The following is a 22,307-nucleotide window of genomic DNA, read 5'->3' as shown; positions in this document are numbered from 1 at the left end:
TGTGTGTGTGATGGTATATAAATAGTGTGTGTGTGATGGTATATAAATAGTGTGTGTGTGATGGTATATAAATAGTGTGTGTGTGATGGTATATAAATAGTGTGTGTGTGATGGTATATAAATAGTGTGTGTGTGATGGTATATAAATAGTGTGTGTGTGATGGTATATAAATAGTGTGTGTGTGATGGTATATAAATAGTGTGTGTGTGTGATGGTATATAAATAGTGTGTGTGTGTGATGGTATATAAATAGTGTGTGTGTGTGATGGTATAAATAGTGTGTGTGTGTGTTGGTATAAATAGTGTGTGTGTGTGATGGTATAAATAGTGTGTGTGTGTGATGGTATAAATAGTGTGTGTGTGTGATGGTATAAATAGTGTGTGTGTGTGATGGTATAAATAGTGTGTGTGTGTGTGCGTGATGGTATAAATTAGAGATGTGCACCGACCCTCGTGTTTTGGTTTTGGGTCTGGATCTCCCCTGGATTTGGATCTGAATCTGGTTTTGGATATTTTTCCTTGGTGTTTTTGTTTTCGTGTTTTGGTTTTGGATCTGGAGTTTTTTCTTAAAAAACCATAAAAACAGCTAAAATCACATAAAATGGGCCTGTTTTTGTTCCTACAGGATAATTAACCTAAATAACATTTATTCCCAGTAATTTACAATACATTTTGACCACCTCAGAATATTATTTGCTTCATCTAGTTAAGGCCAAAAGTTTGTATCCAGCTAGCTGGCTGACTAAGCTAAGTGACACAGTGGGCAGCACTAACATGTGACAGTTCAGCTTCTAATTTCCAACACGGATACAGTGTATAGTATAGTGTCAGTTGGATAAACCAATAGGGCACTTACTGTGACTGTAGTGTCGGCAGAGCAGTGTTGCTGACAGTGTCCTCAGTACATGGAATGGCAGTTCTGATATGCTGGCAGTGTAATCAGTGAATGGTACCAGTGATGTTGGCAGTGCGGGGGTGCCAGCAGTGTCTTTAGTGCAGGTTTGCTGGCTGTGTCGGCAGTGCAGGGGTGCCAGTGGTGTCCTCATTGCAGGTTTGCTGACTATGTCGGCAGTGCAGGGGTGTTCACAATGCAGGGTGTCGGCAGAGCAGGGGTGCCAGCGGTGTCCTCAGTGCAGGTTTGCTGACTGTGTCGGCAGTGCAGGGGTGATGGTGGTGTCCTCAGTGTGGGAGTGTCAGCAGTGTGGGGGTCGCTGACTGTGTCCTCAGTACATTGGGCAGCAGTGCAGGAGTGTCGGCAGCGGGGGATGGTGCCAGTGGGGGTGTTGACAGCGGGGGGTGCCGGCGGTGTCTGTAGCGGGGGGTGCCGGCGGTGTCTGTAGCGGGGGGTGCCGGCGGTGTCAGGCGGCGGGGGATGATGGGCGCCATCTTCTTTTCTTCTTTTGTGCTATTTTCAGTGGGCTTAATGCTGACAGTGACGGAAGGCTCTCTCAGCCAATCAGCATTAAGCCCGCTGAAAACAAAACCTCGCGACTCGACAGAGGGGTCGCGAGGTCTTGCCTCGGGTCAGGCATCCGGGGCAGGCAGGGAGATCCGAGCTGCGCTCGGATAGCCCCGGATCCCCGAAATTCGTATAAATATTATGTGTGTGTGTGTGTGTGTGATGGTATAAATAATGTGTGTGTGTGTGTGATGGTATAAATATTGTGTGTGTGGTATAATATTGTGTGTGTCTGTGTATTGGTATTAATAGTGTGTGTGTGTTTTGCTATAAATATTGTGTGTGTGTGTGGTATAATATTGTGTGTGTCTGTGTATTTTGTTATTAATAGTGTGTGTGTGTTTTGCTATAAATATTGTGTGTGTGTGTGGTATAATATTGTGTGTGTCTGTGTATTTTGTTATTAATAGTGTGTGTGTGCTATTAGTGTGACTATAGAAGCATATTTCTTAAACACATTTTGCAGGGAACGAGTATATCCTGAATGTATTACAGGGGTTTTGCAGCAGATATCGGAGATCTTCCCCTGTATCCGCTCATTATACCAGCAACCATACGTCTCTGTAAGAGACTTCCCCAGCTTTGGAGAGCGAAGCACCCTGGAGTTTGGCCCTGTAATGCCATTTTAAGATGGTGGCAGGCCTGGCTCGAGGCACGTTCCCTGCATGCTGCCGCACCAGTGTCCGGCACCCTAAGAGTCCAGTCTTATTAGTATAAGCTCAGAGGGTGGGAGCTGGGAGTGAATGGGGAACACATGAAGGAGCTGGATGCCGAGTAATCTAATACAGGCCCTGGATGGTGGGCTACATATTGCATAGCAGGCAGCGCTCAGGGGGAGGACTGCCAGGACTGGAGTCCCGGGCCCGGACAGAGTACGGGGCCCGCACCTGGCTTATGCCCAGGGGCAGGCTGGGCCGGGGAGCAAGGTGACTAGAAGGGCTGCAGGTGTGCGTATCATGTACATGCCTGACGGCTGGGTACATATTAGACGATGTGTACCCAGCACGATCTCATGAGCGACTGGACCTGGCATGGGTGCCGGCAGCGGCAAGTCTGTACACTTGCCGATGTCTGTAGCGATGGCAGGGTGGCAGCGGGGGCCAGCTGCATTTGGCAGTATGGCATCACTAGCTACATCCTCAGATCTTTCTGCATGTACAGGAGATCTGGGGATGCAATGGAAGCACGCATCGGCATTGTGCGTACCCTCTGGACGATATGACCGATTTGTCATTCAGATGCGTCAGAATCTGCCAAATCGCTGAAGATATTGTCTAGTGCAGTGATTCCCAATCTCGGTCCCCAAGGCACCCTAACAGTCCTGATTTTAGTGATATCCATGATTGTGCATAGATGGTTAAATCAAAATAACTGCAGTACTAATTAAGTCACCTGTGCTCAAGTATGGCTATCCCTAAAACCTCGGACTGTTAGTGTGCCTTGAGGACCGTGGTTGGGAACCCCTGGTCTAGTGTGTAGGAGCCTTAAGGCATACTTACCGACTTTCCTAACATCCTCTCCGGAATAGTGATGGCCTTCTACCATCGATGATTCATAATCATCAATGGTATATGGCTGATGCTTTTAACATCGATGTGGGAGAACCAGATGGTTTCCCTCCATCAATGACACAGTATAACCAAATGTGTGGTGTTGTTTTTTTTACAAGTTGCCTGAAAACGGAGCATAGCTCTGCCCCCGACACCCACAAAGCCATGCTCCCACGTTTTGATTGGCCAGTCAATCAAATAAAGGGGATGAACATCAGTTGGTGAAACCATCGATGTTTATCCATTGCATAGTTTGTTGCCATCAATGGCTGCTTGCTAAATCACCATTGATGGTAACCATATCAATGGCCATCCCTACTTCGGGAGCAGCCTGGAGAGGAGATGCTGCTGTCAGTTTCGGGGGCGGGGCCAGACTGTATGAGTCATTAGGCGCTACCCCTTTTACGGGAAAAGCCGGCAATTTGTGGGTCGGCAAAGAGGGGCTTTTACCATCCTCCCCGCGGACCCACAACCCCGTAAAATCTCCCCATCCTGCCCACTTCACTAGGAAAACTACCCGCTCACCTGCCCTCACACCACAGCTACCAGGTCATCTTCCAGCAAACACCGCTCCACGCTGCACCCTGCTGACCAGTGCCGCTCTGCACTCTTCTGATCAGTGCTGCTCCCACGTCTTCTCCTCGGCGGTGGCACAGCATATTGAATTTAGCTCCAGCCGTGGACCGGCAGCCAATTAGGGGCTGCCACGTGGCCGCCCCTGATTGGTTTGTGGCCGGCGCCAAGTTCAATATGCCGCAGGTCGCTGCTGATTGGCCACTGGTCCACGAGCCATGATCGAGCACAGGATTTAGGCAATATATATTGGTAGCTGCTCAATCATATCAGTAATATCACTCGGGTGCATGTAAGGGAGGGGTTATTCTATACAAGAAACAGCAAAAAGTAATCCCCCAGCAAGGAAATCTGCAATAAGATGTGAAAAACGATATGGTGGAAGATAATTCAGAGATCTCGGTTGTATATATTGGCAAAAATATGGCTAAGCCTCCAGGTCACGTCATGGCTTCTCTGATACTGGAGGTCCCTAATACTTGGTCAGAGTCTGGGGTGCAGAACCCCAAAAAGCTGGCGAAGGCAAGCCACCTCAGGGAAGCACATCAGTGAGAGGTTAAGGTGTTAATAAGAATAATTTGTGCTTAGCATTTTAATTACACCTTTCACCTATGTATCACCTACAGTATTAACACATAGTTTTTGCTTTATTGTTATAGGGGAAGGGGTGGAGGTGGTCTTGGGGAAGAAAATCATTAACTGCGTGACTTGTCGATGTGTACGGAGATGACGTCATGTCACAATAATGGGTTTGGTGCATTGTCTCTGTGCTAGTGAGTCTATGGTTGGTGCATTGACGCTGTGCCAGTGAGTCTATGGTTGGTGCATTGATGCTGTGCCAGTGAGTCTATGGTTGGTGCATTGTCTCTGTGCCAGTGAGTCCATGGTTGGTGCATTGACGCTGTGCCAGTGAGTCTATGGTTGGTGCATTGTCGCTGTGCCAGTGAGTCTATGGTTGGTGCATTGTCGCTGTGCCATTGAGTCTATGGCCACCATAACTGAGATGCCGGAGCCATGTTATCTGCGCACTGGATCACAGACACAGCCGAAAACACGCCCCAAAAACAGCCAAAACACGCCACCGTTTTAGCTGTCACTCCCTGATACCTCCCACAGAATGTTCTCTTCCTGTCAGTCACTGGCGTATGAACCCTCACTGCAACTGTAATCGTAGCTCAGTTGTCACATAGGCACATTGCAGCTGTGACGAATGCACAGACCACCGATAATCGCTCAATTGCGTGAATATCAGAATAGCGCACTGCTCTGCATCAGGTCTTTGCTTCACTTTGACTCTGAACCCTCCCTATATTAGTGTGTGTATGTGTGTGTGTATATACTGTGTGTACACCAGGGGTTCCCAACCATGGTCCCCAAGGCACACTAACAGTCCTGGTTTTAAGGATAGCCATACTTGAGCACAGGTGACTTAATTAGTATCCCAGTTAATTTGATTTAACCATCTGTGCTGCAGCCTGGATATCACTAAAACCAGAACTGTTAGTGTGCCTTGAGGACTGAGGATGGGAATGACTGGTGTACACACACACACACACCCACACCCCCTCCAACATGACCCATTCCATTAGGTACAAAATGCTCTGCTCCTGGACTTCTTTCAGAATCTGTATGTAATACCACTGGCCACATGGCTGGCAGTTCGAATCCCGGTAGCGGCAGCCCGACCACGCTGGAAATCCCGATCATCCTAACGATACTGGATCAGAACCTCTATATACCCCTGCCTGTACCTTCTAAAATCCTTCCTATAAACCTCTAAGGATGACGCTAATTTGCGTACGCAGTCATACAGTAAATAAAGACTTAGACATGGAATTTGTGGTTCCAAAGCACAAGTATTATTCAAGTAAAAGTACAGACAGTTACACGCAATTGATCCAGACACAATTTAGGCGCAAAAGGAATTATACAGACCCAAGTACAGTATACATACGCAGCGCTTCCGGACCAGAAGATAGGCATCAGCAAGAGACCCCTCATCATTCAGCATTCAGCACGAAGACTAAGAACCCAGTGTTTGAGCACACATATTTATACCCCCCCAGAATAGACCGGACAATAGAGAAGTTTGTTGCTGATGTCATTGGTTCCCAGGGGAGAAGCATCTGTTACAGAGCATTTAACAGGCTGGTTCAAATAGACTCTCCCTGCCTCTAACAGCTGGGGATCTTTCCCTTCCCACCCCCTGCAACATCCTAACAGTTGTTCATGAAATATACATTTTGTTGCTTGTAGGCTCTGCGATCCATAACTCGAGAATGCATGATGCGATCTCCCCACCGATAGCACTGGAAAACTGTAAAAAGAGTACGCATCAGTACGAAACCAAACACGACTTGTTTAGCATGTATAAAACCTTAGTTATCAAATATCTTTATTTCTCAGCATTTAAACTAACTGAACCAACTTAAATCATATACTTTAAAGCTTATTAAACCTTTATGTGTGAATATGTAATGTGTGAGTATTTGGGGTTTGATATAAGGACGCTAGTTAACTTTCGGCAGATGCGTGCGCATAAAGCTGATAAAACAGTGGTTTCATACAAAGTCCTATGCATTTGCTAATATGCGACTAGTTAACAGCGCAATTGTGCGTATTAATGTGTGTATGAGAAATGGTGAAAGATGCAATAGCATGGTGCTAATAGTATTATCGCCACATGTACTAAAAATTGAGTTTATCTAAAATGGCGCTTAGGCGTCCATTCGCAAAATGGCATCTTGCGATCTCATTTTCAAGATGGCGTCTTGCGGCCAGTCGCAAGATGGCGTTGTCGCGATTAAATTTTAAACTGAACTTGTCTCAGCCAATTATTCAGCTTCGACAGTCCACCCTTTGATAGCAAACATGCTATCACAATCTGCTATTAGAATTTAATTTAGGCTAACATTTACATATTATTTAGTGTTATTATGGGATGGCACAAGGTGGTTCTTAATCCATCAATAATGTGTCTCTGGGTGGGGAAATAAAACTACTATTATACGCACACCGCGGATCTTGGAAGATCATGTGAAAGGTGTTGGGAATGCACCAGTCTTATAAAAGCAGTCTTGAAGGGGAATTGAGACTTTACATTATCTGAGGTGTTCTATAAATAACATTTCAATAATACATTCTATGCATGTCTAAATATAATACATCAAACGATAGTATTTACTAGTTCAGGGTTGTAATGCAGTTCTATATTTACCTCGGTATACATATTGTCATTACTGACCACCATCATAGTTTCATTCATACGTTTTACTTTGTTTTTACATTTTCCACATTTCAACACAATAGGAACACACTGGACACATATGCCAATTATTATGATGACAATCAGTATAAGGATTAAGAATTTGCCTATGCTGGCGATCACTTCCTGGACCCATTCCCCTAGACCTGAGAACCATTTTACTGGGTTCAGCCATGAAACCCATCCTTCTATTTTCTCCCCTACTTCAGCCACTGAAGCGTTATGGTTCTTACGAAACTCCCATTTTAGCTGCAGAATTTCATCCATCTTTCGGTCTATCACCTCCTTGGGGTCGCTGGTATTATTGGTGACATAGGTGCAACATTTTACTCCAAATTGGGTGGCTAATGTTATGCAATACCCTCCAGTAACAGCAGTTAGATAGTTCAGCACTAGCCTGCGTTGCACTAATTCTTTCTTGTACGCTTGCAATTCTCTCCCTGTATACCTGAATGTGTCATCATACATATCGGTGATATTATCTATCAATTTAGCAAGTTCCTGGATATTTCTAAAATTTTATGTACCCCGAGTGATCCTGGTGGGATCCAATGTGACTACAACTTGAAAGCCAGTTGTCTCACTGATTAACTGAGTGGCTTTATGTACGTCACCAGGTACCATATTTCTTTTGCCTCTGTGTTCATATTGTGTGTGAAGATATGGTGACTGTGTGTTTATGTATACCCAGCATTTCTACATGTGTAAGGGTCATAACTTCTGGGACTACTCTTCCCAGGTAACACAAACCTTCGGAACTCGGGGAGAGCCATTTATACGCTTTTCTTCCACAGATGAAATATACATTATCAGGGAGAACATAAGGAATGGTATGCATCATTATCATTAAACACATTTCCCTTGCAAACAATCCTATTTCTGGTTCTTCCATCTGGTACATGCAAGTTTCTGGCTGTATTATTTTAGCACAATAACCATTTGGCACCTTACCAATAATTTCTATGGTGGAACTCAATGTATAACGATACCTAAAATGTTTCCCACCAGACTTAATGGAGTGTAACAGATCATGGTTTATGGTTTCATTATCAGCTCTTTGTGAGAAGGTCATCATCTGATTATTCCCCGTCACTTCCCAACTCCCGGGTCTATTGGGGTTGGTTATGTTTAAGCACAAAAGTGATCTATCTACTTGGAATTGATGGAGTTTGAAATGAGGTGGTTTGGATGAGAGAAATTTTCCATCCAATGTTTTCCCTTTTTGCAATTCTAAAATTTCCGTGATATTCAGCGGAAATGGCACCAACCCTACGTTATGCTGTCCCTGTGGCACATGTGAACACACGCAGCAATCAGTTTGATTTAACACTTTGCCTACCATGCTATGATAATCCTCTAGAGGATACCCACCCCAGTACGGATTATATTTAGGTTGGCACCGTTGGATACAGTTCTCATCAACTAGGGACCCACAAAGCTCACAAATACAGGAATCTTCAGATGATAAACCTCCACACCTTCCCCAAGTATCTGGAATGACAGCTCTCTTAACAATAACAGTACTAAGATTGGTCAGACACTCCCCTGATTGGCATTGCACTCCTCCTGACTCCACTCCATCAGCACTGCCATCAGCTCCTGTTTCCTCAATCGGTCCCCCATCACAGACACTGGATATCCCCGAACTGACCAGGATGGTGAACACTAACCTTTTCAATCCTCACGGAACAAGCTCGCGATTGACAGGTCCACGCTATCAGCTTTGTCTCTGACTTGTTTCTCCACCGGTTGATTGACCTTTTTGCAGTGAGTGGAATGGACCCAGGTATCTCTCTCTGCCACCTTCAAAGATGTAGTACTCATCAGCAGCACCTGGTATGGACCCTCCCACCGATCAGTCAAACAACCTGAACGCAAGAAATTTCTGATCATTACATATTCTCCTGGTTCAACATCATGACAATTAGTTTCAGGCATATCGTTAGACAACAATTTCAGTTTCTGCTGCTGTTGCTTTAACTGCTTACTCATTGATATAAGATACTTTACAGTTACCTCGTTGTTACCCTTCAGGTCTTCCTGTGGACTTATAATCAAATGAGGTTGTCTACCGAACAATATTTCAAATGGGGACAGATTCAGAGGAGGTCTAGGAGTGGTCCTTATGCTATGTAGGACCAAAGGTAACGCTTCTGGACATCCTAGTCCAGTCTCTGCCATGATTTTACTTAGCTTATTTTTAATAGTCCCGTTCATCCTCTCTACCTTGGCACTGGCTTATGGTTGGTAGGGGGTATGAAGTCGGCTATTAATACCCATCAGCTTACACATATTTTGAAAAACATCACTTGTGAAATGAGTACCCCTATCACTCTCGATGATTGTAGAGATACCGTACCTGCATACAAATTCCTGAACTATTTTCTTGGCAGTGAACGCAGCAGTATTAGTGGCTGCTGGGTAGGCCTCAACCCAGTTAGAAAATACGTCTGTGCACACTAATACATACTTAAGGTTCCTGCAGGGTGGTAATTGGATGAAATCAATTTGTATCACCTGGAAAGGTCCATCAGTCGGTGGAATGTGGGACGGTTCGGTAGGGATCTCTTTCCCTATGTTCTTTCTCAAGCAGGTCAGACAGGACATTGCTATCTTTTCTGCTTGTGAAGAAAAACCTGATGCGCACCAGTATGCCCTCACCAACTTGCACATACCATGTTTACCCAGATGAGTCAGGCCATGTGCTGCCTCAGCCAGGCTGGGGTAATATGCCTTGGGGGCTACTGGCTTACCATGTCCGTCCCTCCAGAGCCCAGAGGACTCTTGCCCACATCCCTTGGACTTCCAAATGGATTTTTCCTGAATTGAACACAAATTTTGCATCTCAATTAATTTCAGCATATCAATTGTTTGAAATGACATAATTGTTTCAGTTGGAGGAAACATTTTTAACCCTGCTGCCCATTTTGCAGCTTCATCAGCTCTGTTGTTGCCCAGTGACACCAAGTCATCCTCACATGTATGGGCTTTGCATTTAATTACTGCCACCGCTTTGGGCAGTTGGATTGCTTCTTAAAGATGTTTTATGTGTCGGGAATGTGCAACTGGTGTGCCTGCTGCTGTCATAAAATTTCTCAGACGCCATAGAGCCCCAAAATCGTGCACCACCCCGAACGCGTACCTCGAGTCAGTGTAAACATTAGCAGATTTGCCTGCTGCCAGTTCACATGCTCTAGTCAGTGCTACTAACTCTGCCACCTGGGCTGAGTGAGGAGGACTGAGAGGTTTATCTTCTATGATGTCTGTGTCATTTACAACAGCATAACCTGTACATAATTCACCTGTGTCTGTTTGTCTATGACAACTCCCATCCGTATAAAAAGTTACATCCACATTCTCTAAAGGTGTGTCATGTATGTCAGGTCTAGCAGTGAAGGTCTGATTCAGATCTGTCATACAATCGTGCGTATCATTATGTCTGCCGAACTCACCTCCCGCCAGCAACTCCTCTCCTTCCACCCTTTGTACATCATGTTGTACATATGGTAGGTATGTTGCTGGATTCAGCGTACTGCAACGTTTAACTGTAATATTTGCAGGAGCGATTAGAGCTAGTTCCCATTTGGTGAAACTAGCCGAGGAGACGTGTCTGGTTTGAGCTGAGTTCAACAGAGCAGATACAGCATGGGGAGTGTAGACAATCCTATCATGGCCCAATACTACGTCCTCACTTTTACTCACCAATAGAGCGGTAGCTGCTACTCTTCTCAAACAGGTGGGGAGTGATCTTGCCACAGTGTCCAATTGGGCACTGTAGTATGCTACGGGCCTACTGGCATCACCATGTTTTTGTGTAAGGACACCTGCAGCTCAACCATCGGCTTCCGTACAATACAAATCAAAAGGTTTTTCATAATCGGGTATTCCCAATGCAGGAGCTTTTGTCAGACTATCCTTAAGATTAAGGAAAGCCTGCTCTGATTCCTCTGTGTGTATGACACGATCGGGCTTTGAGGAAGAGACTAATTCCTGTAAAGGTAAGGCCAAAATAGAAAAACCTGGTGTCCACATTCTACAGTATCCACACATTCCCAAGAAGGTACGAATTTGCTGTTGATTCTGCGGCAGTGTCATGTTTTGTATGGCCTGGATTCTATCTGTTGTAAGGTGTCGAAACCCCTGGGTTAGGCAGTGTCCCAAATATTTTACTCTGGATTGGCATGGCTGTAGTTTGTCCTTAGCCACCTTGTGTCCTGTTTGTGAGAGATGAAGTAACAAAAGTTTAGTATCATTCAAACATGACATAAACGAGTCAGAACATAGCAATTGAATTAGAACAGATCCATTGGCAGGTTGCAAAGATTGTAAACAGTCGTGCAATGCCTGGGAGAAGATACTGGGACTGTCTATGAAACCTTGGGGTAACCATGTCCATGTGTATTGTAAACCTCTGTATGTAAATGCGAATAGATACTGACAGTCTGGATGGAGAGGCACAGAGTAGAAAGCAGAACAGAGGTCAATGACAGTGAAATGGGTTGCATTTGGTGGGATCTGCATCAAAATGACAGCTGGATTTGGCACTACAGGGAATTGGCTCTCTTCTACCTTTTTAACACCTCTAAGGTCTTGTACCAGCCTATAACCCCTCCCAACTCTCTTCTTCACTGGGAAAATGGGACTGTTGGCTACACTAGCTGAACGAACTAAAATTCCCTGTTGCAATAATCGCTCAATTATTGGAAAAACCTCTAATTCTACCTCTTGTTTTAGTGGTTACTAGGGAATTTTTGAAGCTTGCCTACCGCTTTTTAAATTTACCATTACGGGACTTACGTTTGCCATTAATCCAGTGTCCTGTCCATTCTTTAGTCCAAAGGGAATCTGGAATTAGGGACAACATTTCATCTACCTGTGATGGAGTTTCATTTAAAACTGTAGAGTGATACATTATCCTTTGAGGAGTGTCTAACACAGTGTTGGCTAACCTTGACACTCCAGCTGTTATGGAACTACATAACCCAGCATGCACTGCTACAGTTTTGCTATTAGGGCATGCTAAAACTGTGGCAGGGCATGCTGGGATATATAGTTCCACAACAGCTGGAGTGTCAAGGTTAGCCAACACTGATCTAACATATCCCACACCTCGTATACCATTCTCTCTGGGATATCTAAAAAAACACCATCAGGGGTGCAATATATAACACATCCCATCTTACATAACAAGTCTCTGCCCAGTAGGTTAGTAGGAGCCACAGCAGCCAGGAGAAAGAGAATGCCTGGTATGCAACGGCCCAATAGTAACCTCTGTGGACTTTGTTAAAGGATAATGTTCCACTTTACCTGTTACACCCATTGTTGGTACTGTCTCGTTGGTCACCTGTAAATTACCGGGAGATTTCATCACTGACTTGGGCGCCCCTGTGTCTACAAGAAAAGGATATTCAGTACCAGCTACATCAACCATCATGACCGGTACTTCCCTAGTACTTCCCGTTAACCTGACCATCTGTAGACTACAGGTATGACCTGACCACTAGTGTTGGCTACCATTCTCCAATAAAGCATTTACGGGTACAATTGGAGCTGGTACCTGCTGAACATTTGCTGGCCTTTGTGCATATCCCTTATGGGGATATCCAGGTCTTCCCTGATGTGGGGTCCCTACTCTGTTTACTTTGTACTGTTTCTACTTAAGTGTCCTGGTTGTTTACAGTTAAAACATGTTCGTGTATCGGGTGAAGACATGTGGTGTTGAGGTTTGCGCAGAGGGTAAAGGTGGTGGATATGGGTAAGGATAGGGAGGGTAAGGGTATTGTGGGGGATAAGAAGTTGGTGGGTAGCCTGGGACCTGTGGTTGCATCGGGTTAATGGGATAGTTGTGTTTGTTGTTGCGTGGGGTTAGTGAGAGCACATACTTGTTCAGAAGTGAGTGTGTGTGCAAGTGCTAGTGTGTCTGTTGGCTGTGATGTTACCGTCATTCCCTCCAGAGCTTGTATACTGACAGCCATTAGTTTTTCACTCTGGGCTTCTCTCTTCTTGGAGATGTTTTTATCATGTTCATTGGCGGTTTCTATGAGGGTATCTATTGTGAGTCCCCGCCAGCCAGGCTGTGAGGTCTGAACCCGAGTTTTTAAACTCTCTTTCAGACCGTCCACAAGTACCGTGACTATCATTCCCCGGTGGTGAGTGCTATCTTTAATATCCTCTATCCCAGTGTACTGGGTGATAGCCTGCAGAGCCCGATCGCAATAATCTTCTGCAGTTTCACTCTCCTTCTGCTTAATGGGGAAAATTTTGTTCCAGTTAACTACTACTGGAAAATATATACCCAATTGAGTTACCATCACCATCGTCACCATCCAATACACAATCCGTGATAAATTTTGTCACGTCGGTATTGCGTGGCAGACAGGCCCTTAACACCACACGCCAATCTTTATTAGTGGGTTCATGTGAACTACCCAAATTTCTCAATCTTTGACATTTGGCTAATTCCTTTTTGGGATCGGGGAAATCATTTATGATGGAATTTAGTTCTGCTCTTGTCCAAGGACAATGCATTACTACTTCCCTCATGGGCACTATACCGTTTGCATCTGCATTTCCATTTGGAACAGTTATTGTCCGAATGGGATGCAGACCGGTAGTGCTGCTCCCTTTTGACCTGATTACCTGGCTGGGGGTTTAGTCTGCTGCTGCTGTGTATGGTATTAACAACTTCCTCTACGGGTGCAGAGGGCATTAACCCTTCCCTTGCTGTTACCGATGGAGATGGCGGCACCACTCGTGATTGTGGTGATGCAGCATCTATCATCTGCACAGCATGGGAAATGGCAGACATTACAATAGGATCATCATCCACATCATGAGCATGTTCTTTATAGTTGCTTAAGAGAGGGTACAAGTTGCTTGTTACATTTTTATGGGTATTTTTGGTAACTGTACTTGCACCTCCATCCACATAAGGTGGGGGAGGTGAGCGTGAACTGCTGGCAATACTCTCCACAACGCTACCTTGCCGCACGGGCGTGCCATTTTGCGGCTCACCCGTATTGCAATTTAGCGCCGCAGATGTATTTTCTGGCAATGTGCTCACGACGCTAGTCGTTTGCACATTTTTAATCCGCACATCCCCTTCATGCTGCCACAATTTTAAACATTCAAAATATTTAAACTTTTTGTCTCTGGAGCGCATCAACCTGATGTGATCCCGGACATTGTCTAACACATTTTTATCAAAACTACCTATTCTGGGAAACTGTCTAACACTCTTCCTCGTCATATTAAACCATAAATCACAATACCTTATAGCACAAGTACCGTACTTAGTATGCATGATACGACGGGCCGATCCGATCGGCTCGTCCATTAGCAGCACATCATTGTCTAACATCTCTACTGTTTGCGCGGCTCCCATTCTGAGACAACTCCTACGCTTTTCAATAAAGATTTAAACTGGTGAAAGACAATCAAGATACTTTCACTTACCTGTGGACGATTTAAGTCAGCGCCCACACACCTGGATAAGATTCGAAAAAGGCAACTTCCACACCCGGATAAGATTTAGTAAAGCAACTTCCACACCTATGAGAGTTTATATGTCGGCCACTCTCACGCACCTCTATACAACAAAGACAACATGTACACCTGCTACTGTGTATAGAACGGTAAAGCTACTTACCGAGCGGCTAGACTAACCCTTGCACCTAGCCCTTAAGGATCATACGATACCCTTAGCTTTGTTCAACAAATATTCACTGTTACACACTTTTTTCCTGTGCAGAAAAATAAACGTTAACCCAGATATTTTTTTAACAATTGAGAAAAAAAAACAAAAACCTCAACGGCTTTGTTAAAACACGTGGCAGCAGAACCGGAAGTGCGTATACGCTTTTGTGCGATCAGCCGCATACACAATAATGCAACTACCACACAACCGTATAATGACTTTTTAACTGCGTACACAAAAGTGCGCAAACCTGCGACTTAGCCTCGTACTCAGTCCCTGCGGCACCCCTTTAAACGTAAGGTTCTATCAACAGAGGAAAACAAACTTTTTCCTCTCTTGTCCCTGGATTCTAGTCAGCTTCCTTGATTCACACGGAGACGGATAGCGATCTTTCAGCACAAAGCGGTTGCAGGCAAACCCTGCATGTGGCCACTCCACCCTTTGCTGAAATATCGATAGACGTATGTACCGTGTGAGCAGGTAAGTGACTTCACTACGAGCCCCCAACTAACGATACTGGATCAGAACCTCCTATATACCCCTGCCTGTACCTTCTAAAATCCTTCCTATAAACCTCTAAGGATGACGCTAATTTGCGTACGCAGTCATACAGTAAATAAAGACTTAGACATGGAATTTGTGGTTCCAAAGCACAAGTATTATTCAAGTAAAAGTTCAGACAGTTACACGCAATTGATCCAGACACAATTTAGGCGCAAAAGGAATTCTACAGACCCAAGTACAGTATACATACGCAGCGCTTCCGGACCCGAAGATAGGCATCAGCAAGAGACCCCTCGTCATTCAGCATTCAGCACGAAGACTAAGAACCCAGCGTTTGAGCACACATATTTATACCCCCCCAGAATAGACAGGACAATAGAGAAGTTTGTTGCTGATGTCATTGGTTCCCAGGGGAGAAGCATCTGTTACAGAGCATTTAACAGGCTGGTTCAAATAGACTCTCCCTGCCTCTAACAGCTGGGAATCTTTCCTTCCCGCCCCCTGTAACATCCTAACAGTTGTTCATGAAATATACATTTTGTTGCTTGTAGGCTCTGCGATCCATAACTCGAGAATGCATGATGCGATCTTCCAACCGATAGCACTGGAATACTGTAAAAAGAGTATGCATCAGTACGAAACCAAACACAACTTGTTTAGCATGTATAAAATCTTAGTTATCAAATATTTTTATTTCTCAGCATTTAAACTAACTGAACCAACTTAAATCATATACTTTAAAGCGTATTAAATCTTATGTGTGAATATGTAATGTGTGAGTATTTGGGGTTTGATATAAGGACGCTAGTTAACTTTCGGCAGATGCGTGCGCATAAAGCTAATGAAACAGCTGTTTCATGCAAAGTCCTATGCATTCGCTAATATGCGACTAGTTAACAGCGCAATTGTGCGTATTAATGTGTGTATGAGAAATGGTGAAAGATGCAATCACATGGTGCTAATAATATTATCGCCACATGTACTAAAATGTGAGTTTATCTAAAATAGTGCTTAGGCGGCCATTTGCAAAATGGCGTCTTGCGATCTCATTTTCAAGATGGCGTCTTGCAGCCAGTCGCAAGATGGCGTTGTCGCGATTAATTTTAAACTGAACTTGTCTCAGCCAATTATTCAGCTTTGACAGTCCCCAGGTAAGTACTAACTAACCTAACCTACCCCCCCTAACCCTAACCTCCCCCCCCAAGTGCCTAACCCTAACCCCCCCTTTCCTGCTGCCTGAACCTAAGTCCCCTGCGGGGGTACCTAACCCTAACCTCCCCCCGGGGGTGCCTAACCCTAACCCTCCCTCCCCCTAGCCTAACCCTAATCATCCCAGGGGAGTGCCTAACCCTAAGTCCCCCCCGGGTGCCCTAAACCTAACCCCTCCCCCGTGGCTGTCCGCTCGCGGCGCCTGGCATCCCTTCGATCGGGATGCCAGGCGCCGGTCTCCCGGCATCATTTCACCCTTGCCGGGATATGACAGTCGGGAAGCCGGCTGTCGATATAATGTCAGCCAGCTTCCCGATTGCATCCCCTTCTTTCATAATTGATGATTGCAGCCACCTGTGTTGAAACAGCCTTCTTATCAATTACCTAGTTCAACACAGGTGGCTGCAATCATAAAGTAGGTGGGAAGTCCAGGAACAGAGCATTTTGTACCTGATGGAAGGGGTCATGTTGGAGGGTATGTATATAATATTTTCCATTGTACATGAACTGGAGCATTTTGATTTCTTGTCTCCCTTTTTTCCCGCTATCTAGGACACTTGGGACGAGATCCAAATTGGCAGTCATGTGACTCTAAAGCAGGTGATGCCGTGTCCGAGGTGAGTACTTTGGATGCGCAGTCTGATGGCGCCATAATAGATGGATACTCACTCCGTGCACCCCGGCATGCACTGACTCCTGCTGCACGGTCTGATTTCTGTAGATGTATATTGACCACTGTGGATCCTGACACCGGGATGATGAATATGAAGGAGCCGCTGGATACACTGCGCAGGTTTGTTACCATGGCGAATGGCGGGACTTTCAATAACGTTTACCTCCGTGTCTCTGGTCATAGAAACTCTAACACATTAATAATCCATTCTAAGTATATACATTATACACAACTAGCCACCAGCGTTATAGAGAGGGAAATAGGACACACTCTTTCTATGCCTCTGATCCGCCCAACCATGTCCATGCAGCCCGGTCTTGTGATTGGTTGGGCTCCATTGCCATCCTGTTGGGGTATTATTGGTGCATACACACGGTCAGATTTTTTCTTCAGATCTGAACGATAACGATTTTAAAAATCGTTCATATCTGAAGAAAAATCTGACGTGTGCAACGATGAACTATCCGTTAGATAACGATATCTGACATCTGATGTGTTTTGCAGTCTGTTTTGGACGATTTCCATTAATTTTAATACAGTCAAAAATTGTTCAGTCGTTCATCTGACATATCTGACCGTGTGTATGCACCATTAGACTGTGGTGTCATTCATCATCGGTGAATCGTTCCTTCTGGTAATGCTCGGCCATTCCAGCCACCCGCTGACTGTAACAGTGCGCGGTGCTCCCAGCTGTAGGGGAATAGTCCCCATCACCACCAGGTTCCTTCACCAGCATGTGTGATTTTTTTTTTATATCTTTATTTATACAGGTAGAAGGTCGGCAAATAATAATAATAATAAAAAAAAATACATACAGCATTCAAAGAGAATGTAATAACAAAAGAAAATATAGTACAAAGTTGCATTTAGGCAAGAGTTCCAAACATTATATGTAACAATAAAAATACAAAACACAGCACAGTTTTCAAAAAGACTCAGCAACTGTAATATGAGATACTGCAAGAAAGATAAGAAAAGACGTCAAACTACCTTGTTTTTGTGTGTTTTATTTTAATATAAAAACTAGGGTGCGGTAACCAGTAACATTTGACAAATACATTTAAATAGTTGTAAGATAAAAGAAACAGGGGTGCAGTAACCAGGAACATTTGACAAACACAATAATGGTTTTTATAAGATAACAGAAACTGGGTTGGGAGATGGGACGAGGGGGAAGCACCAGGCAGCAGAGGCCACAAAATACCAAAAATGGGACCAGATTTAATATAGCAAAAATAGTAACACTTGATTCTGATATTCTAAGATAAGGGTCAAACCAGGCCTGGAAGGGTCCTATTAAAGTGAGAATACTAAGTGGTCCCTACCGTATGAAATTTTGCCACTCTGTCTTGGAGGAGACCAGCGATGTACCAAATTCTATTGATTAGCGCTGGAATAGGGAGCGCATTAGGTTGTTTCCAGGTGGCAATCAAGAGTTTAGCAGCATTAAACACACGATCACTTAGAGGGGTATTCAATATGGGAAATTTTCCTGGGATAAAGTATCGGGTGTGCGCCCGCTTTATCTCCGTATTCAATATGAAACCTACGAAAACGGGAAGGTGCGAAGTGGGATCTGCGTAAAAAAACGAATTTTTCCTGGAATAAATTGTAGGACCCCCCTAAAGTTGTAAAAAACATGGGGGATCACTATGGGTACCCCCGTTTTAGCCTGCAAATGAAAGTCGGGGATTTAAATAGCTGCAACAGGTGTTTTTTCCTGACATTGAAGAAGTGATGCAGAAGAGCACTTAAGGGTTTTTTTTTTTTTTTAAGTGGTCCCATCAAATTTGGGGTACATGAAAATGGGTACTAGCATATTTTTATGTCCCTAAAGTAAGTTTTTAAAAAATCTGCAACTATGCACCTGCCGCTAATAGCCTATTCTAGAATACACCTGCCACATACTTGCAGAATAGCCCTGAACCTATTTCCCTATTTTTAAACACTTTTTTTTCCCTTTTTTTTTTTTTTTTTACCCCAATTTTTAAATAAATTTTTTGGGGTGTCCCTATTTTTTTTAAAACTTTTTTTGACGTCATTGGTGCGAAAACATCGCAAAAACGAAGTTTTCGCTCCATATTGAATACCCCTAATAGTCTGTTATAGGGTTTAGGAGTATCGGGAAATGGCTTACATAACAAGACATATAATGGGTCTTTATTGGTATGCGGTCATGATGTTGGCGGACGGGATCCCAGACGTCAATATACAGAGGTCTGGAAGCCCGTCTAAATGCCAATGCTGCCATCCCGAAGACAGGATACCGTTGGCATCCCAAAGGTATGTATGCGGGTAAATCTGACAGCCCGAGGATGGGGAGGTTAGGTTTAGAGACCTTCTGGGAGGGGGTAAGGGTTGGGCATTGACTGGGACGAGTTAGGCAGCGGGGAGGGGGGGGGTTAGGGTTAGCACCATCGTGGGAGTTTAGGGTTAGGCACCAAGAAGGGAGGGTAAGGGGGGGAGAGGGTGAGGGTACTTACTGGCCCCTGTCGGGATTCTGGTGTCTGTATTTGACCTGACAGCATCTGATCCACCGGCATATCATACCGATTCCTCATTATTGGGTACACAGCTGAAGATACAGCCTATCAATGACAAAATAAGTAGAAATCAGGGGACCATATGTGGAAGTAGGAGTCTTTATGTCCACACTGACACCAGCAAAGGTCTGATGTCCATGGCATGAAGTCTTTCAGGGACCATATACCATCTGGTATAAAGTTTGTAAGCAGTTTCCTTAATGTTGGTAAATATTAATGGACGTCTTAGAGACCAACTGTGGAATATCTGACCACTCTTTACCATCCAGATTCCTACCCAGGTCCGTCTCCCATGCTAGCTCGAATGGTTCTTTGAACTCTGGCGGGCACGCAGCCAATGGGGAATATAGAATTGAAAAAGCACCTTTACAACTAAGGTCATAAGTACAGAGGCGCTCAAAAGAGCAGAGGGCCTGATTCAGAGCCGCTCGTAAGCGGCCGCTCGTTCGCTCCGAGCGATGTTCACACATCTGCGCATGCGTATGGGTCGTAATGCGCATGCGCCAACCAGTCATTGTGGTCGGAAATTGAGCGCTCGCAAAATAGCGAGTGCCTGCTAATTTGAGTGACAGGATGAGGCGTTTGTGGGTGGTAACAGGGGAAGGTGCTTGAAAACGGGGAGTGGTGATTCGAACGCAGGCGTGCCAAACGGTCAAAACGGACGTTTTAAGGGTGTGCATAATTATCAAAGTAGCGTCATCGGCCACGTCACTTGGTTGTCTCTTAGCCTGAACTGTTCGCATGATTGCGGTAGGAAAATCCAACCACAAGCACTGCGAGCAGTTCAGACGCCTTTCGATGTACACGATTAATCTAATAAATAGCGGAGATGACGTAGGATGCGAGCGGCCAGGGGGCGTCTTTACAAAATAGCCAGCGCATGTTTCGTTCGCTCGCTCAGACATAGAGGCGTCAACAGACCGCAAAGAGCGAGCGCTCAATTTAAATAGCCGGACCCTTTTTCTGAACAAGCGAGTGCAAATAGCGTCTGGCTCTGAATCAGGCCCAGAGTTCCTAGAAAGAACATGACCTACTGAGGGAATGGATAAAACTAGTGATCTGCAAATATGCCAAACGTTGACTTGTGAAGTCTCTTTCATCACAGAATCCCCAGGAGCAGGAATTACTGCCCCAGATTCACTTGAATCCACGAAGTGCTGCTGAGACCCATCACAAAAGTGTTGAGATATCTGTGGACAAGCACAGGGGGCTTCCTCCATCCCCATTAGCAACTAGAGGGAAAATGCCTCTCTCTTATATTGAAAATATTTTGCACATTTAAGTACTGTTTGAGCTATGAGACACAGTGCAGCTTTATTACAGGGGCATAGAACAAAATGGTTGGGTGGGGGGTTCCGGGGTCCGGGAAACCCAGTCACATGACTTTTCATTTGAAATTCAGGGTCGATCTATAAACCGTTATATTAATGACTAACACATGTAGAGATTGCATGGTATGTGTGACCACAGGAGAAAATGCACTCACTCGGCCAAAGTTTTTGCACTGCGCGTGCGCAAACTAGTCAGTATGATTGGGTTAGGGCACAGGTTCTCAAACTCTGTTCTCATGACCCCAAACAGTGCATGTTTTCCAGGTCTCCTCACAGAATCACAGGTGAAATAATTAGCTCCACCTGTGGATCTTTTAAAATGTGTCAGTGAGTAATGAATACACCTGTGCTCCTGCTGGGTGACCTGCAAAACGTGACCTGTGTGGGGTCCTGAGGACAGAGTTTGAGAACTTCTGGGTTAGGGTATGCAGACTACATGCAGTGTACGCAGACCCCTCCGATATTGATTGACAGGTAGTGCCGTTTGTGGGTGGTGACGTGGGGGGGGGGGGGGAGTCAGGGAAATACAGGCATTATAACGCTGTTATAGGGGCATTCATAATTAAGGCAGTCCGGCAGCATACACAGCCATAATGTAAGCTGTACACAGGAAGCCGCCAAAATCCTGCGGCAGGTCAGGTCACCCACTATTATGCTAATGGGGCCGATGGTCGATGTTACTGATGTTTATGCTATCTTGCGTGCTGATCAGGCTGTGAGCAAAGGGAGATGGGCGGCTTAGTATGGGGCGTCTGCGTGCGTATGCATTGATTATCATATTCTCACAGCGGACAGGTGCGTGCATCTGCATCCGTGCGTTCCTCGCTGAATCAGGCCCTTAGTCTGTTCCCCTAACCACAGCGATGGTAGTAATTTCGGGTGGGATGCAATGCATCTCGCCACCCTTCGCATGCTGATGTTAGTAACACCGGTATACATTAGGGGTGTGCACCGGCCACTTTTTGTGTTTTGGTTTTGGATCTGGATCTTTCTTCGTGTTTTGGATCTGGATTGGTTTTGCCAAAACCACCCTTCCGTGTTTTGGGTTCTGGGTTTTGTGTTTTGGATCTGTATTTTTTTGAAAAAAAGCATAAAAACAGCTAAAATCACAGAATTTGTAGGTTTTTCTGCTACTATGCTATTATGAACCTCAATAACCTTAATTTCCACTCATTTCCAGTCTATTCTGAACACCTCACACCTCACAATAGTGTTTTTATGTCCAAAAGGTTGCACCGAGGTAGCTGGATGACTATGCTAAGCGACACGAGTGGGCGGCACAAACACGTGACCCATCTAGGAGTGACACTGCAGTGGCAGACAGGATGGCAGTTAGAAAAACTAGGCCCCAAACTGTACATAATGCAAAGGAAAAAAAGAGGCGCAAGATGGAATTGTCCTTGGGCCCTCCCACCCACCCTTATGTTGTATAAACAGGACATGCACACTTTAACAAATCAATCATTTCAGCGCCAGGGTCTGCCACACAACTGTGGCTGAAAT

General features: G+C 44.8%; 1 protein-coding gene across 2 annotated transcripts in view; it reads left to right on the top strand.

The window, feature by feature from the left end:
* Nucleotides 1–22,307, top strand: part of LOC148473355 (mitochondrial amidoxime-reducing component 1-like) — a 46,539-nt gene that overhangs the window by 18,871 nt on the left and 5,361 nt on the right. For both annotated transcript variants that reach the window (XM_088459737.1, XM_088459736.1), the window contains exons 5-6: nt 16,810–16,874; nt 16,979–17,050. In XM_088459737.1, coding sequence (XP_088315863.1) covers nt 16,810–16,874; nt 16,979–17,050 — 137 coding nt within the window. The remainder of the gene's footprint in view (nt 1–16,809; nt 16,875–16,978; nt 17,051–22,307) is intronic.

The sequence above is a fragment of the Taudactylus pleione genome, unplaced genomic scaffold, assembly GCF_031769625.1.
Source record: "Taudactylus pleione unplaced genomic scaffold, aTauple2 ptg000929l, whole genome shotgun sequence".
Classification (NCBI taxonomy): domain Eukaryota; kingdom Metazoa; phylum Chordata; class Amphibia; order Anura; family Myobatrachidae; genus Taudactylus; species Taudactylus pleione.
This window is presented reverse-complemented; position numbering and strand designations above follow the sequence as displayed.